At 35.6% G+C, this 18,191-nt stretch overlaps 2 protein-coding genes and 1 pseudogene across 7 annotated transcripts; 2 read left to right on the plus strand and 1 right to left on the minus strand.

Moving 5' to 3' along the window:
• Positions 1–142: 142 nt before the first annotated feature.
• On the minus strand, positions 143–14,034 carry LOC106624037 (metallo-beta-lactamase domain-containing protein 1). 3 transcript variants are annotated; one of them, XM_036373071.2, is made up of 2 exons: positions 13,646–14,034; positions 143–1,917 (listed from the first exon to the last, which is right to left on the minus strand). In XM_036373071.2, the coding sequence occupies exon 2, from the start codon at positions 1,890–1,892 to the stop codon at positions 1,281–1,283; it is 612 nt and encodes a 203-aa protein (XP_036228964.1). In that variant the 5' UTR covers positions 1,893–1,917; positions 13,646–14,034; the 3' UTR covers positions 143–1,280. The 3 variants fall into 3 exon arrangements, with proteins under 3 accessions (XP_036228964.1, XP_014099175.2, XP_069964737.1); XM_014243700.3 differs by lacking the exon at positions 13,646–14,034 and adding an exon at positions 12,931–13,615; XM_070108636.1 differs by lacking the exon at positions 13,646–14,034 and adding an exon at positions 2,153–2,257.
• Positions 2,259–17,222, plus strand: LOC106624040 (8-oxo-dGDP phosphatase NUDT18). 4 transcript variants are annotated; one of them, XM_014243702.3, is made up of 3 exons: positions 2,259–2,396; positions 15,802–16,091; positions 16,146–17,222. In XM_014243702.3, the coding sequence occupies exons 2-3, from the start codon at positions 15,815–15,817 to the stop codon at positions 16,916–16,918; spliced, it is 1,050 nt and encodes a 349-aa protein (XP_014099177.1). In that variant the 5' UTR covers positions 2,259–2,396; positions 15,802–15,814; the 3' UTR covers positions 16,919–17,222. The 4 variants fall into 4 exon arrangements, with proteins under 4 accessions (XP_014099177.1, XP_014099178.1, XP_036228956.1 ...); XM_014243703.3 differs by lacking the exon at positions 2,259–2,396 and adding an exon at positions 12,494–12,739; XM_036373063.2 differs by lacking the exon at positions 2,259–2,396 and adding an exon at positions 14,079–14,168.
• On the plus strand, positions 2,413–4,998 carry LOC106624039 (tigger transposable element-derived protein 1-like; annotated as a pseudogene).
• Positions 17,223–18,191: the final 969 nt, after the last annotated feature.

Raw genomic sequence — 18,191 nt, forward strand, 5'->3', positions numbered from 1 at the left:
AGAGACGACGACAAATAAGAATACGAATTTACGATAGTTGACACAAGGTTTGACTAATTTGAATGTGTGAGTCTCTTAACAAAAAGGGTCTTAATTTCTTATTTCCTGTATATACAAATTAATATTGTTGTTATAACGGATATCTAAACCCTATTTGGAGAAAATCTCAAATTAATAGTCATCGAAGTTGTATAACGGGATCTTCGACATTCCGGGCTGTTTTGATGGAATGGCACTATGGGCAAAAAGTACAGCGTTGCCGTTTTGCTCCGGTCGTACCAAAATTGGTAGTTCCATTTTTTTTTTGTTTTTTTTGAAGAAAATATTTTCTTATCAGTATTTACAATACAAGTTAATTTTAAGATTTGTTTCGGTATAACAATAAACATATTAACATGTCATTTACAAATTGACAAGTTTTTGTAGCGATTAAAGCTCTCCTGGAAGCGAAAATTTCGTATGGAGTGGTTCAAAATATTCGATTAGCTTGAAGAAAACGAAGGACGTGCATTAAATGTAGCTACTTTAAATTGGCCTCTTAGGTTTATTTCTACATACATATTTGTTCAAATGGAAATATAATGTTTTAATTGTAAAGCAATGTTTTGATGATAAAAAAATTTGGTAGTTTGGTACCTAAAGATTTCCTCAAATGGCAACACTGAAAAAGAGTGGGTTGGTTTCATGGAGCACAGAATGAGAAGGTAAGAGTCATGGGATTCGACAATTAATCGATTGGTTCGACCAAGTGGAAAAACGTTCCCACTACAATCGGGTCTAAGTAACCGGAACGAACCCGGATATTTATCCTGTCAAGGACTGTCAACTCGGCACCATACCACGAAATTACTTCAGGAATGTTTTCTGCTGCCACAACAATAACAACAACCAAGTGACAAGAAAACCCAAACAAAAATATTTTTCCATTAACAACGAATTGACTAAATCATTTGAGACATATTTCATAAATATTTGCAGTATTTTTTAGTAATCACTATTTTGGTTTTTGTGGAACTTTTAAAGGATTCAAACAATATACTTCATGTGTAATATTCCATATGATTACACATTTATTCACATATAATATGACAAAATCTGAAGTATCATATCTGATAAAGTTCACTAACTCCAGCAGTACTCGCCGAAACTATATGACAACTGGTTTTTTTCGTAGATACAACAAAATAATCTAACTACATCTTCTAATAGCTACCATGCGTTTGTTTTAATAAAATCTTTAAATATACATACTAATGTCAGCTTTAATGCATGTCATTATGTTACTGATTATTAGCCTTGTTCAAATTCACTTGTTGTCGCAGTAGTCCCCGCATATGTTCTGTTACAGCAAAACCCTGACCATGACCTGGTATTATATAATTGCACAACTCGATCATTCGCAAACGTTGTATTCGCTGAGATTCCGCATTTTCACTACCTGCTTCCAGCCAAATAGTTGGATCCGCAATGTCTTCAACACGTTCGAATAAATCACCACAAACTCCTACAACTTCCCCCAGATTAGTGCCTCGCACCAATACCGACACACAATTGAGTGTATGGCCTGGTGTGCGTACTACAACCACATCATCCCCACACAATTGAAAAGGTTCCGAATCACCACGAGTTAATGGACAATCTAAATACTTGTCACGATTCGAGACACAGGCGCCCATAAAATGCCATTGCGCTGCACGAAAGAGATAGTTACAGCCGTTATGATCGGAATGACCATGTGTACAAACAACAACATGTATATCCTGTGGCTTGAGCCCATGTAAGTTTAGAAGGGCATCCGTTAGACGTTCTCCATCCCAGGCGGTGAGTGTATCAACGATGACGTTCCGCCCATTCCGTGTACGTATTAGAGTACAGGTGCAATTGGCCCGCATGGCATTGGAATCATTGCTATCTGGTCTGGAATAACCCGTGAATAAAATATGAACATAATTTTGTTTAGTATTCATTGTAATGGGCAATGGTTTTAGAATTATTAAAAATTTTACTAAGATGAGACGCCCTCTGACATTTCACCGGCGATGTGTCGTTAAATAAACAAATATATCGAAATTTAATTTATCGAAATCTCTCTACAATTTCTGTAAACTTTATAGGTATATACAATTTAAATATATAATTTTAAATTACTCACATATATTCCAAATGTAATATTTGTTCGTTAAAAATGAAAATGAAAATATTTAATTTCGGCTTTCTTGCTGTAATGACTATTACATATTCTTCGAAAGAAACTTACTCGATATTAAAACGATATAGGTAGTTCCACTCACATACCTATTATCAGCTGTGAGTTTCATTGACATTTAACAATAATAAACACTCACTTGGTTTGCACATTATTAAAAAACAATATAGAATAAATAAACAATCAAATTGTAAGTATATAATGTGTTCAATAAACTCTACTTTTATACATTTACACTTAAATTTTTATAACATGCGTAATTTGCTAAAAACCATTAAACATTTTGTGAAATGATGTGATTGTATAAAAAAACTTGCAAGTTTTAGTACTGCAAAAAGTGAAGTGGTAAGCGTTCCAGTACCTTTTTATATACGGTTTTTAAAAATTAATATATTTTTTAGATTCAATCGCATGGCGTGCTATAAGCGAACGAAATGTTTACTGGACAACAGTGCCACAAACAGTAAGCGTCGGCGGCGATGTCTTACAATTGAAGCTAAAATAAAATTATTGGATCGCTTAAAAGTTGAAGAACGTACAATGGATTTGAGTCGCGAATATGAAATTAACGATAGTACAATACGTTCACTTATAAGAAATGAAAGCCAGATTCGTAAGTACGCAGAGCAGTGTACAAAGCATACATTTCGCTCTGTGGCATATATCCCGCATGATGAAGTACAAGAAAAAATGGAACGTCAATTGTATGTGTGGTATGCAGAACACTTACTGCATGGTGGTACACATAACATTACCAGCATTAGTGCCAAAGCAAGAGAAATATATAGATCACTGAAGGATAAAGAGCAAATAGCTAATTTGAACAAGAACAAACAAAGAAATTACAATGGATTGCAAGTAGAAAGCCGTGATTTCAAAGCTAGCAAAAGTTGGTTTGTAAAATTTCGTAAACGTTATGATTTAGATTTTAACACTACCTACAAAACTCAACCAATTGACCACTCTGTGTGCAACATATACCCAATACAATTTGCTAAGCTATTGCAGGCAGAAAATTATCAACCATGTCAAGTATTCGCCGCTTTTGAGTTATCCTTTGCCTGGAAATGCTTGCCAAGTAGTATATCCATCGCAAAAGAATATAAATCCCGAGCTAATGATCGCATTAGCTTGTTCATCTGTAATAATGCTCAAGGTGATTTCTGTGTCAAACCGATGTTGATTAGTCGTACACGCGTACCGCATTACGTACGCCACACAAAAAAAGGCGAATCGCCCATATTTTGGCGTTGTAGTGGACGTCAAACACAAAGGTTGCCAAAAGTGACGCCATCACATTTCCATGATTGGCTCATACAATGTTTCACACCAACCGTACGTAATTATTTACAAATTATGGAAATGCCAGAACGCTGTTTACTTTTATTGAATAGTGACTTGCGACAAATGGTACTACCAACATACGATGAATCTTTTTTAAGCGTAAAATTTCTACGTTACAAAACTACACAGTCATTACACCCAATCGCACAAAGTGTGTTGTCAACTTTTCACAGCAAATACTTGCGCCGATTTTTCGAACATTTGGTGCAACGTCTTGTAGAAAAGACCCAAGCGGATTTGTACAAAGCCTGATGCGATTGAAAACATACATGAGGCGTTGGAAGACATCGGTGTTGAATGCTGGAAAAGTGGCTGGTATCAGCTTTGGCCGAAGGTGAGTTCATTGTTTTCTCTTATTTACTGCAGAAATATATCTTAGTCACATTGAGGTTAAACAAGAAAAAAGTTTCTCGTCAATGTGATAAGAAAGATGTTTGCTGATATCAGAATAAGTAAACAAAAATATTATTGTTAAATAAATTTTTTTCTCAGATTGGAACAGAGCCATGTCACAATTCACAACTGGCTGATGAAATAACACTTATTGCAATTAATGCCAGGCAACTACCGGGAAACGGATTCGCGGATATGACTATTGATGATATTAAAGAATATTTAAAACTTGGCGAAAGCAGATCAAGCGAAGAAACTGAAATACCAAAAGAGACCGCACAGCAAATCAGTGGAGCTAATATTGAAAAATTTCAGTGCTTAAAGTCTGCGGAACCAACAGATCAGAAAGGAAATGAGGAACTCATCAGCTTATGCTCAGAAAATGATACGCATTCAAGTGATGCTGACATCTTTATAAATAATGTCATAAAAGAAGTTAGTGATAACGAAATATCCATCCGATTTGATGGCAGTGATGAGCAATCTGATGAAGAAGCAATTATCAAATTTGAAACTGAAGACTTTAATGAAATTGAGCGTAAGACGCAAAAGCCTACACGCAACAATACAACAATTCTAAATAATAGCAAAGCATGTGAACAAATACAAATAATTAAAAAAGCATTGGGAACTATTAGACACTTTAGGTAAACTCGAAACACAGACAGATTTACCACAATTCATAAGTGGCTTAAATGACCTAATGCAGCCTTATGCAGAATTGAAGAAAAAACTTTTGCAACCAAGTATAAAAGATTACTTCAGATAAGACAGCAGCACTAGTATTAATTTGGGTATTAAAGACTTATTTTATTCTAAAAATCAGATTAGTTCAGTATGCAGTACGTTGTAGCAGTATGTTGTAGCAGCTGAGTAGCCCACTCTCCAAATAATTTTGAGAGCTGCTGCTGAGTTGACATTCATTGGCAGAATAATTGGTTCCTTTTCATCAATGGGAAAACCTCGAAATTCCCACAACTATCAGAGAAAATTTCCGCCACCCTATTCGCGGATGATTGTATAATATTGACGTCAGGCAATGAAATTGATTGCATGTGTTCAAAAGTAAAGAGCTATCTCACCGATCTTTCTCGCTTCTTCTCTGCGAAGAGTATAACACTCTCCCCCACGGAATATGCAGCGAGTATATTCACGAACCGGACGAAGAACTACAGACTGAATCTTAATGTAACAGTCAATGACTTTAAAATTCTCACTGTCAACAACCCAAAGATTTTAGGCCTTACACTTGACAACCTATTCTCTTTCATTCCGCATGCGACCGTCGTCTGCTTGAAGCAGAGCCGCCTCCTAGGAGCATCAAGAGATCATTCCTTGATTACGTCGACGGCATTGAACAATACGCCAAATACGCCAACCAGACTACGGACGCAACTAACTTCTTACAAATATTGGCCGCCATTCACAGTGGAGCCATTAACATCTTCACCAACTCCCTGCCAGCATAGTTGCCCTTAGATTCTTGAGTAACCCTTGCATAACTTCGTATTGGATATTGTAGCAAGTTAAACTCCTACTTATACAGAATTGACGCCGATATACCAAATATATGCATGTCCTGCAGTGACTCTCCGCATGACTCTAACCACCGCTTTGCATGTTGGTATAACGGATTGTAGCTTGTTTGCTCCGACCCCGTCGAAACAGCACGTTTCCTAGTCCTACCGTTAGATGACTTCAATTACAATCAACTTGAACCTAACCTCTAAGCGGGGATTAAATACCGGCTGCAACAACAACAAACGCTTCTAGGGTGCTGGCGGTGATTACCGTTAAATTGTACTAAATTAAATGTTGTCTTTGTATAATGAGTGATTTTTTTTTTTGTTATAAGAACTTATTACATAAGGGGTAAATATAGGACTATATACTATTACACGGCAGTCGGGTTGCCGTAACCGGAGGGACCTGCATTTTTATCCAGCCAAGGACTGTCACCTCGGCAGCAATACTCTAAGTAACCTCAGCAATATTTTTTTGTTTGCCCCTACAACAACAACTTACAATATTAAAAATTAATACAAACACTGGTAGCCTTACCGTTTAAAAACGAGCAATAATAAATTCATAATTCGCTTTACCTAAAAGTTTGAATATGGGCGATTCGGGCGCAACTTCTGGAGCATCAGCAAATTTAGAAATGTTTTGTAAACATTAAATCAACAATTAAATGCCCAAAATCACACAGACACCCACTGTTTTATAAGTTGTTTACATCATTGTTGCGTTTGTGGCGAAGAAACCAATTTGAAATTCAAAGCAACTAACAACATCTTCACGAATAACTATTTAAAGTGCATGAACAAGTTAAAAACAATGCAAAACTCGCACAATACGAAAAGAATTACAAAGAGATGTTGTCATCAACGTGATACTGAAATACAATGCAAATGAATTTGACGGTCTTCTTCGATACGCGATGAGCTAGTCGACCTTGACCGCCAACCAAGATTAGTGCACGACAAGATATACATATGTATATTTGGTTTTTTCATAAAATTATAAGTAAGGCACATACTGTTGACACGCGCAATGTGAAAACTACATTTCCATTTGCCGTTGTGTGTGTTTGCGGTGAAAGTGAGAAATTCAGCGCATGTACTGCTAATAAATGTGATTGTTAACTTGCTAAATACTCGACTGGAATATTTTTATTTTTATTATTAAGTGTAGTGTACGGTATTTAGTAATAAAAATGAAAATATTATTTTACTGTTGATTTTATGCATTTATCTACTACTTTACACAATTCACGTTTAGAATTTCTAGAGTACCAATCAGTTTGAACTATAACGGGAACGGGGAAAAATGTTTCAATACTCTCGCAACATCTTGCTACAAAGTATTTTAGTTTAGTTCATCTAACGGTTGTTTGTAACACCTAAAACAAAGCCAGATTGCTACAGAGTAATACAAAATATATATACATAAATGATCAAGATGACATAACGAATTGAATTCCGAGTGACTGTCCGTCCGTTCTATATAACGGTTATGTTGAAAACTATTAAAAGTGCGATAACTTAATAAACGGTACGGAAGGTTAACATAAGACTCGGTGTAAAAGTTGAACAATAGTCGTGAAACCATCTACTTTTATGTGAAATTTATTATATCAGGAACTCTTCGACCAATATCAATCGAATTCGGTGCATAATATAAGCCTAACATTCTTATGCTACGATGTAAAAATGGCTAAAATCAGACTACCACCACTACTAGTTTCCATACAACACAATACTTTTTCCTTAGATTTCCAATATTGATACCCTCATCAGGGTATATTAAGTTTGTCATAAAATTTAAACCAGGAATGAAACGTCGAAGACACTATAAAATATATGTATATAAGTGCATATATAAATCGTCAACATGACCAGCTGAGTCGAGAGATTTAGCCATGCCCGTCTGTATATACGCGAACTAGTCCCTCAGTTATTGATTTTCTCCCCAAGAAGCTGCCGATAACGGACCACTATAGCATATAGCTGCCATACAAGCTGAACGATCGGAATCAAGTGTTTTATTTGACGAAATATCTTCAAGAAATTTAGTATGGATTATTATCTAAAGCAATGGTGTAAACTCATCAATATAGCATATAGCTGCCATACATATAGACAGAAGAAAAACAATTACTTGTACAGAATATTTTGTATTTGTGAAGGGTATATAGCTTGGGTGCCATCGAAGTTAACGTTTTATCTTGTTTAAATATTCGGGTTGTAATTCATTCCCCCGGCTATGATTTTTGCACATCGCAAGAGTTTAAAATGTTCGGTTATACGCGAACTTAGCATTTTCTTACTTGTTAATTTTATTTATATTTTATTTATGCTTACACACATACGTACATATGTGCATACCTTAGAAAATAATTGTTACAATTTAAAGCTTTTCGAGACCGTTGTAGGTACTCATAAAGCGCATAGAAAATAGAATTTTCAAGTTTACGACTGCCCTAAGCATAACCAGTGTTTATACGCTTCAATGCATTATTTAGCATTTATTCATGTATGTATGTATGTATGTATGTCTTTATTTATGTATATCATTCTGGCTTTTATTGAACTTTCTTTTTATCAGCGATTCGAAAAGAAATTTTGTATCTAAATTTCGAATTTCATACATTTTTCCGTTATACGCTTTGAGATTGTCATAGAAAATGTAAATAATATATTAAAATTTGCAATACTCTCTTCCTTGTAAGCATATATCACAGACGGAGGTATGTACATATGTATATACATATATGCAAATGTAAGAATGTAAGCATATTTTGCCGCATGGCACTGTATCGCATAGTCACGCTTTAATTAGATACATTTATACTTTAAATGCAAAGTATAGCTCAGAATACAGGCCGTAACGCAAGACTCACACATAGCAATCATTAAAGCGGTAACCGCGCTCAATCACCGCAACTAAGTACATACTGACTTTTTCTGCGCGCTGTCAAACTAGCAATCTAACTCTGCAAAGAATAATGATTTTAATTGAACTTCAGTATGCCAGAGAATTAATTCATTTACGTTCTCTGGTTTTACAATATCGTAATGTCCGCCCGTGGTCTAGCTATTGATAACTTGAGCGAAGATTGAGATAACATTAAAACTTTGCTACGCAGACTCCTCGAGCCAAATTTTTTTGCAAATGGACGTTTTGGAACGATAAAAAATAGTATGTGGTCTTCATCTTAATCTCTTTCAAAGTACCCTCGTGAAACCCCTAGAAAATTTTTAAGGAATATCAGTTATATCCATTTGTGAATCTCCAAAAGTAATTTTTTTTTTATATATATCGAAGTAATTTATATTTGAGAATATAATCCGAAAATTTTAAGGTTATCCGACGAATAGTTTCGGAGATATGAGCGAATTTGTAAGAATTTCATAACTTCGGCTGCCAAAACTTAAAACGCTTTCGCTCGAAACGCTGCAAAACGAGTCGGCAATGAAACGGCTGGACCGATCGACTTGAAATTTTCACACGAGCTTCTTAGATATATTTTTCAGGTAATAATCAAAGGATTCAAAGAAGTTTTAAGCTACTCTGTAGTATAAAAATTTAAAAAAAAAACTACTTTTATTTGAGAAACCGCTATTTTGTCAAAAATAAATATTTTAACTAGTCCTTCGATCATTACCTGTACTCATCTATAATGCTAATAAAATTTTTTGGATATGAGAAGATGTTAAGCAGAAAAACCTTATTCACAAACACCAACACCTTTTGTCGGAAGTGCTCCTAGAGATCAGCTACAGAAATGAGGGAATCCAGAATCTAAAAATAGATTGCCGATTATTAAAGTACATTTATTTTGATTTATTAAATAAAAATCCCCTTTAAAAAAACACAAAAAAAAACTAAAATTTCCTGACTTGCAAGTGGATATAACCTCTTAACATAAGAAGAATACATGTAATCACTTTAAGTCCTAATAATTCCCCTAAACCTGGCTGATGAGAGCACTGACTATAGACACTCTCAGCTTATAAATAGAAGATGCTGAAACATCAAACAGACACAAAGAATAATTTTGAGTTCTGTAACTCGCTCTCTTCTGTATATAATATATAGATAAATAACTCAAAATTAGTATCGGGCTGAAGACCTCCATCTTCCGAAGGTGAGATTTTAAAACTTGTAGAACATTTCATTCATGCAATTATATATATAAATAATATACATTTTCTTTTAATTCCGAAACCAACATGCACACGTTTGTAGCTGTCTTTTCAATAGAAAAAGAAAACCAAATCTACAGGTGTCATCTGAAAAATTATAAAAAAATAGCACAAAAGAATTCAAACAAAAAGGTAACAAATTCCTTCTATTTAATCTCTGACAGCGGCGTTTACAGGCATACTAAACTGTCAGTCGCATTCTCAGCTCTTTTCTCAGCCATTCATTTTTTTATATTTCGAGTGAAACACAAACAAACTTCGGTGACAGACATAGTACCTATATGCACAGATCAAAACAAAATGTAAACTTGTTACCAAAGCACAACGGGTATTTACATATGTACATTGATTTGTTGTTCACAACAACTAGATACTCCACTTAACAACGAAATAACCTGCTAGCCTGTGATACTTTAGACTCCCTTGTAATGTATTGTACATAGTTTATTCGCTTCCAACTATTGACTGCTTGCCGAACGCATTTGTGGCACTGCAACGAACATAAGTAAGTCAAGTGTCTATACGGTGGCTTCTGATAAGTTGGATCGGCTGATATTTACCACTTTTTGTATTAATTTAGTAATGATTGGTCTTCCGCATTTGAAGGAACCGTTAGGAAAGGAGATATACTATTTCTATTGATTTAAATATTTTTATTATCATCTTCCAGATTTACACTTTTTGTTAAACTAGACCACGCCCGGATAGTCTTTAGTTCCAACAGTGATTTTTTATAGCCTCCATCGACTTATAAGGAAAATATCGCGTTGGAAATGAAGACATCTTATTAGATCAAACAACGATGAATTCTTACGTTATCGAACGTGTCTTATGTGAACTCTACTCTTTTACAAAAAACTACTGTTTTCTAATATAAAATTAGAATCGGAGGTGTCTACAATTTTAAAACAACATTCCCGATGTATTAAGGGGTTAGGGGTAGTCAGAGGCACGAAAAAATTAGAATTTTCAGCAATTTTTTGTTGCTATAAGTCATGCTATTTTACAAAAGTAGTAATATAGCATTAGTATATAATGTTTTGACTTGAAGTCACTAAAATTTCAACAAAAAAAATTTTGATTTCCAAATGTACAGCTGTGTGTGTTGACCCAGTTCCAAAAAAAAAGGTGCTTGCGGTGACAATCATAAGTCCTTGGAGATTCATCTAAAATCAATCGGATGAAGAAAATTATTATTATTCAAAATTTTTTAAAAATTAACAAAATGACGGCTTCAGGAAATATTTTTCTAGATTTTTGGGAAAAAATCAACAGTTAAACAGTAGGTATTAAAAAATCGAAATTATTGAAAAAAAAATCCTACGATCAGGCCAGAGTTTATTAAGTATTCTAAAAGCTGTATACATTTCATTAAAACCTACTAAGCGGTTTTCGAGTTACAGTTTTCACCAGTTCAAAAAACATAGTTTTGAGAAAAACGCATTTAAAGTTTCACACTAAAGCTCCCGAGCGCTCTTTGTTATTTGTCGAACAACTCAAAAAGTAATTATCGGATCAACTTGAAATTTTCAGAGAATATTTTCACGATATTACACTTAACGAAAATGCCGACTACTCCTAACCCCTTAAGATATCTCGACACCGTGATGTCAAAAGTTAAAACCTCATTTCCTTAATAAAAATGTGTGTTTAATTGTGCCAATCGATTACTGCAATTATTATATTTTAAACCCTCACACTTTAACATGCTAAAAGGATACTACAAAATATATACATATAGTCAGCAATTTTGCCAATAGAATAACAAAAAAATTTAAGGTCCGAGTCAAAAGTTTCATTTCGATTGTTCCCTAGTACAAAATTTCTTCTATATTTGCCTTCAGCTTGTATATTAAATCACCTCGAAATTATTTACTAAAGAAGTTGTCTTCATTCTCAATTGTCCCGTTGTTGAACCCACGATGGGTGATTAGCCAAAATTGCCTAACATAACCTAGCCTAGTATCCTACTAAATATGTGTCTCTGAATAAGGTAGAAAAACTTTTTTTTTGCGTTTTTGGTTTAAAAGCTCAAAAGCTTTCCAAATCGCGAATTCACAAATGTTATGTCCATCTTAAATTCTATGAAGCTTAGCTATATATTTAACTTAGCTTATTCCTAAATTATTGTTGAAAGATCATTCTATAATTGAAGTTTCTAAGCGAATTTAAATGGATATTTACCTACTAAAAGCATTCCCATGACATAAAATCTCTTAGTTTCCATAATAAAACTTCTCAAGAAAACTATTTCTTTATACTCCATAGAGATCACGATTGGAGGTAAAAAGTATTTTTGAGTATATATCAAATCAAGTTGTAAAACTCGAAAGAGAGAAATGTACTTTTATATTCTCGGGCTGCGAGTTGTAATTAAGGCTATACTTGATTCATTGTAAGGATGTGATGAGAGTTAGGTGCGGCTAGTAGGGAATATCAAGCCAATTAACAAAAAAAGTCGTCGGAAACGACGTCGCATATTTACCGAAACCCTAACAATATCCACTTAGTGATTAAGAATAAAAAGTTGAGGACACCAAATAGTTTTCTAACAGCTTCGGCATGAGATAAAGCAAGAGATTTTGACAAATTGAACACAAAATTTTGAGTGTTATGAAATATGACGTCACGTTAGTAGCATTTCTCTAAGAAATTAAGAAACATGCTATAATGAGAAAGCATTTCAAAATGTGAAGAAGCGAATAGCAGAAGAGCAGCTTATAAAGCTTCTTTATATAATATATTATATATTCATAAGACATATCCATGGCAAATTACAACCGGTATTTTACACTGCTACCCTATGCCAACAGCGCTTAGTGAAGAAGCAAACAAACCATATAAACAATTCGGAAAACAGTCGCGATTCAACATTGTACCGTGTCTCGCGCAGAGCGCGCACCACAGTGAACCAATACGCGCAATAGACGGCCCCAAACTTCGAAAACTAAAAGCTAGAAGGAATTATAAAAAAGTCACCTAGATAAAATATATAATATAAATATAAAGAATTTATAGAAAAAATAATAACAAAAAGAAACTGTGCTACAAACAACAAGAGCAACAGCAAAAGCGGTGTGTCTGCATAGTAAGTGTTTTGTGTGCGCATTGTTAGCAACAAATAAAAATTGAAAAAAACAAAAGACATAAGCTACGAACGCGAGGCATACCAACGAGTTCGATTTATTGTTTTGGTGCGATGTTATTTGAAATTTGCATAAGAAATACCAAACATTCTACGACAAATTGTGTGTACAACATTCTTGCGTCTCAGCTTACCTGCATACCAGCGCGCTTAAGCGCATATGTATGTGTGTATGAGCTAACATAATTTTGGAATTTTTTGGCAAGCAAATTTTGATATTTCTGCTGTTTGAAAATGTTTGCTAAATTTTCATTTAAACATTTCGTGTTGCGTGAAACTGTCTTGGAGAAATTACAAGCCGCTAGTGTTCTGCGCACTTTCACACATCTGCATGCATACAGACTTCGTGAAAATTGTGACAATCACATCCTAACGCTGAGCGACAGACTACAATCATCTAATGACTTTCTACTTCCAATGCGCAAGCGCACGTACGCGGTACGCGCTATTCTATAACAAGCTGTTTCTCTGTTTGCTTGCGCTTTTTTACTTTTTTTTTTGAATATCTTTTCCATTTTTTGCATTTTTCTTGCTTGCTTAAATCACGACGCAACGTGCTGCCGCGTCAACCACAACTGCCAGCGGCAAGTGATTACCAAAGCTCTGTCATTCAGTCTGCTGACTGCTTTATTTACCACTTACAGCCCATTCACATTGCAACTGCATCCGCTTGCAACAGTCTCAGCTAAATCGCTAAAACCGTAATTATCTTTAAAGCCACAAATAAACACGCTAAACGCGTCTGTCTCCTATTTCTTTATTGCACATACGCAGCTTGCAGTTACAACTCCTGCATCAACCAGCCACTGCCAACTGTTGTCACATATTTCATTTTGCCTCACCACTCACCGTTATGCCCGCCCCCTTCTCTCAGCGCATTTGGGTTTTCGCAAGCTTCGTGTGCAGCGCGGCAGCGTCTGTCAGTGTCACTGCTGCGTTACTTCGTTGTTACAAACAGTTTTCTTCGCGTAACTGTTGTTGATCTCTGTCGCTTTGTTGTGCTCATCACTTTTATCTTTCTTCTGAACTAATTAGTATGCGCACTCATCACTTGTTTATAACCATTTAGTGAAATATTTCTGCAGAGCATCAACTTCTACACTTCTTATAAATATTACTGCCATAATTACCGCTTTTTCTACTATTCTATCCATCTCTCATACATTGTTTGTATTGTATTTTGTTGTTTTACTCAATTTGCGCATAGTTAGGCGTGTTATTGACGCTTCGAAGCACTGAAAATAAGGCGAAGTATGTCATCTGCTTTGCGTTTTTTTTTTGGTTTAATTACTGCCTCTAAATTTGAGTGTGTTAATGTCATCTCAAGCACGAACGGCAAAAAAAAAGGAGCAAACAAATTACTCATCATTATGTTTGTATTATATAAATATATTTATAAATTTGTATGTTAATTAATTTAAGACTAGTTTTTAGTCAGTTAATCGTCGATTAACACGAGTCGATTGCTTTAGAAACTTGTATTTCACTCAAAATTTACCGCGTTGATTCGACAAAATTGATTGAACTGCCTACTTATAAGCGGTGGACCAAAAACTGGGACGAATATATTTATTTTAAATCTCTACTAGATGCTTGACCGAGCTACTGCACGCATAAGTAGTGGGCGCTTGTCAGTTAACCGACAAATAAGGTGGCCTATAAGTTTTTAACCGCTTCGAAACAGCCAATTGTGGTTTTTAAGAGCAACCTTTTTATGACAGATAAATGTACACCACTCGGAGGTTGGCTGTCGCCTGAGGAGTAGCGATCGGTATTGGAAATTTTTCAATATTAGTCAGTCCCGGAATCAAATCTAGGTGTGTTGCGCACCTATAACTGCTTAAAGCTATAAAAATTACACAAGCAACACTCTGAAACTTAGCATATGAATTTTAGGTAGGACATCTCCCTCAATGTCGTCAGTTACTATTTTATCAATATTTTCGACAATTGGCCTTCCATAGCGTCATGGAACTATAATATCAAAATTATCGCAACGGAGTGCTACTAACATTTTCAGCCGCCTGGCTTGTTAACCACCTGCTCTTCCAAGCACACCAAATCTTTGACGCGTGCTCAAACAATAATGGGCCAGGCAATTAAAAAACTGTCTGAGACGCTGTTTTTTTAGTACAAAATCTTACTAACCTAACCTAATAATCCGACCGCACTTATACAACTCGAGATACATCTATATATTTATACCATACTATATAATATAATATATTTAGGTATGCACAAATATGTAAGGTTATAAAATCTCTCGGACCACAGATCGACAAGCCGATGTATCGAGAACTTCTGAAGCTGCTGTTGTCAGGGTCACTCTAATATGAATCTGCATTTCTCGACGCTAGTGAGGGTTACTAGGGGCCAACTATTAAAAATAAATATAATACAAACAATTCTGCATTAGCATTTAGTAGAGAAGTTTGCAGTCGCTGAGCTCCGAGCAATTTGATTGGAGCACAAAATTGGCTGGTTAACGAAAATAGGAACTTTTGCCTTCGTCGGTTCACGTTAACTCAGGAAAATCTTTAACTTTATGGAGCCATTTATAGTTTAAAAACGAATCTTCCAAATATTGCGACGAATTTCTTGAAGTTGGCAACAACCTCATCCACCTTAGTTCTGCAAACCTTCACCAATTTCATACTGTTATAGTGGCCTAAGATATTCAACAAATAATTTTTGGTTCGCTAATATTTTATTGTTCTGGGCCGAGTATATATTTCGAATTCTTCCCTGCCACTCTCAGGGGAAAAACTAATTATTCGATGAATGTATTTGTGATTCAGTTCTCGGCCTAGAAAAGTTAATTTTTTCACGACCATAAACGTTACAAATAGGCTTGTAGCGGTTTAATGATGACATTAAACTTTTCCATTGGCAAAACTCTGAATTTATACACATGTATACCTATTCTCCTAAATTGTCTTTCTATTTTGATAATTTTCATTTGGTTTTACAAAATTAATATTTCAAAAAAATAATTTCTTTTCAAGCCTGCGCTTCAAAATGCCCCAAACCAACTCCCAAAATGCGGCCGACAGCATTGAGCAAAAGCTTCTCGGAATTCTTGCTGCTCAAGATCTGGGCGATATAACGCAGGAGCTGTGCGATTTCTCACTTGAAGAACAAAATGCCACAGCCGAAGCGCAGGGCATACAACCAAGCGCCTCCGCAGATTACATACCTTTGCTAGGCAAATCGGTTACATACATAGTCGCTTGCGTATTGTTTAACGAGAGGGATGAGGTGCTCATGATGCAAGAGGCTAAGCAATCATGTGCCGGTTTGTAATCATTTAATGTATATGAAATTTCAGTGATTATTATTCTTATTCCAGGCAAATGGTATCTCCCAGCTGGGCGCATGGAAAAGGGCGAGACCATATGTGAGGCTGCTGTGCGTGAGGTTTATGAGGAGACCGGTCTAAATGTGGATATCACAACACTTTTAGCCATCGAAGTGGCAGGTGGTTCATGGTTCCGTTTTGTGCTCACGGGTCGCGTCACAGGCGGTCAGTTAAAGACACCCGCTCAGGCGGATAACGAGTCATTGCAGGCGAAATGGATCGCCAAACTCTCCGAATTGCCGCTACGCGCTAATGATATTATAAATCTAATCGACATTGGACGCTCGTATAATGAACGCAACTCGTCACCGCAGGCGCCACCCTATCATCCAGATGTTTTGCCAACAAAGTACTCACATCACAAAAATTATTTGCGTGTCGTCGCGGTGATACGCAAACGTGCCACTAATTCGTTAAATGTACTTGTTAGTGAAAAGAATGTACATCATTTCCCCACGGTCGAGGTGCATCCACAGCGCAGTCTTCATTCGACGCTACGCAAATTTATGATCGAGCTATTCGGCGCCGAATTGCCACAACATCGGCCACACGGCATACTCAGCGTCGAACATTGTCCCTCGCCAATGCCATACACGAGCGATGGTATTTGCCTGAATGTGTTGGTGGTATTTCGACCGCCATTGGAGGAAGTGGCGCTTATTGGCAAATGTACATGGCATGAGTTGAGTCGTCCGCTCGAGGAGAAATTGGGGCGCATACTGTCGAGCAAACATTCCACAATACCGTTGAATGTTATACGATAAACAGATTTGTTTGTGTATTTGGGGTTGTGTTTGGAGTCTGAATTCGGGAAGTGCAAGTTAACAGGATTCAACAAAGAACAAATATAATAATTAGGAGTAATCTAATTAAAATGAGATAAATTACAAAATCAAAATGCTTAGTGAAATCTAAAGAGCTACAGTGCTGCGCTACAACTTATACTACTTATTTGCAATAATATTTATTTTTTAAATATTTTGATTTTATATACACCAATCATTGTTTATTAAGTTGCTGTTATACAAATTTTTATGTTATAAATAAAAATTTCATGTTAACTACCTACTCACTTCGCTAACTCAATAAAGGTAAAAAAGGGAGCAACTACAAGGGAATTAATGTATACAGTGTTCGTTGAGTATAACGAACTTTCACAATAGCAAATTTTTGGTTTAACGAACCATCTGAAATATCTTATTGCTGTTACTGTATTACGAACGAAAAGATTTTTAATTATTCGATATTACGAAGGCTGCTATATTTATACCCTTAACAGGTTATATTAAGTTTGCCACAATGTTTGTAACACCCAAAAGCAGGCGTCAGACATCCTATTAAGTATACATTTAAGTGATCAGCGTCTGTCTGTATAAACGCGAACTAGTTCTTCAGTTTTTGAGATATCGATCTGAAATTTTGCACACATTTTTTCTCCACAAGAAACAGCTCATTTGCTGGAACCGCCGATTTCGGACAATTATAGCATATAGCTGACATACAAACTGAACGATCGGTTTATATGGAAAACTTTTTCATCAGTCTTGTAAGCAGTCTTTTGTATTTGTGAAGATTGCAACCGAAGTTAATGTATTTTCTTTATTTATTTATTTTACAACATTTGCAAAATAAAAATAAAAAAAAAGAATCCATTGACTTTGAATTAAACGTAATTTGGTCAGTTTAAAATACCAGTTTCGTGCGGTTGATTCTACTTCATTTTGAACGATTTCACCAAGGTGTTTTTAATAAAAAGCCATATCCGCGAAATAGGGAGTTCCAAAAAACGCATCGCACGAAATCAGTATGTAATTGCCTTAAAAAAGTGAATGTCCTAGAATGGAGCAGACCCTCAACAAATAGTTTACGAATCAACGTCGAAACAATATGTTGTTGTTGCTGTAGCAGCAGAAATAATTCTGAAATAAATGTGAAGAATGCTGCCTAGATGACAGTTCTTGGCCGGATAAAAATCCGGGTCCGTTCCGGTTACATAGATCCGACTGTTTGGGAACCATATCCCCATTAGTGGTGCCG

This window comes from Bactrocera oleae, chromosome 2 (assembly GCF_042242935.1).
Source record: "Bactrocera oleae isolate idBacOlea1 chromosome 2, idBacOlea1, whole genome shotgun sequence".
In the NCBI taxonomy this organism is placed as follows: Eukaryota; Metazoa; Arthropoda; class Insecta; order Diptera; family Tephritidae; genus Bactrocera; species Bactrocera oleae.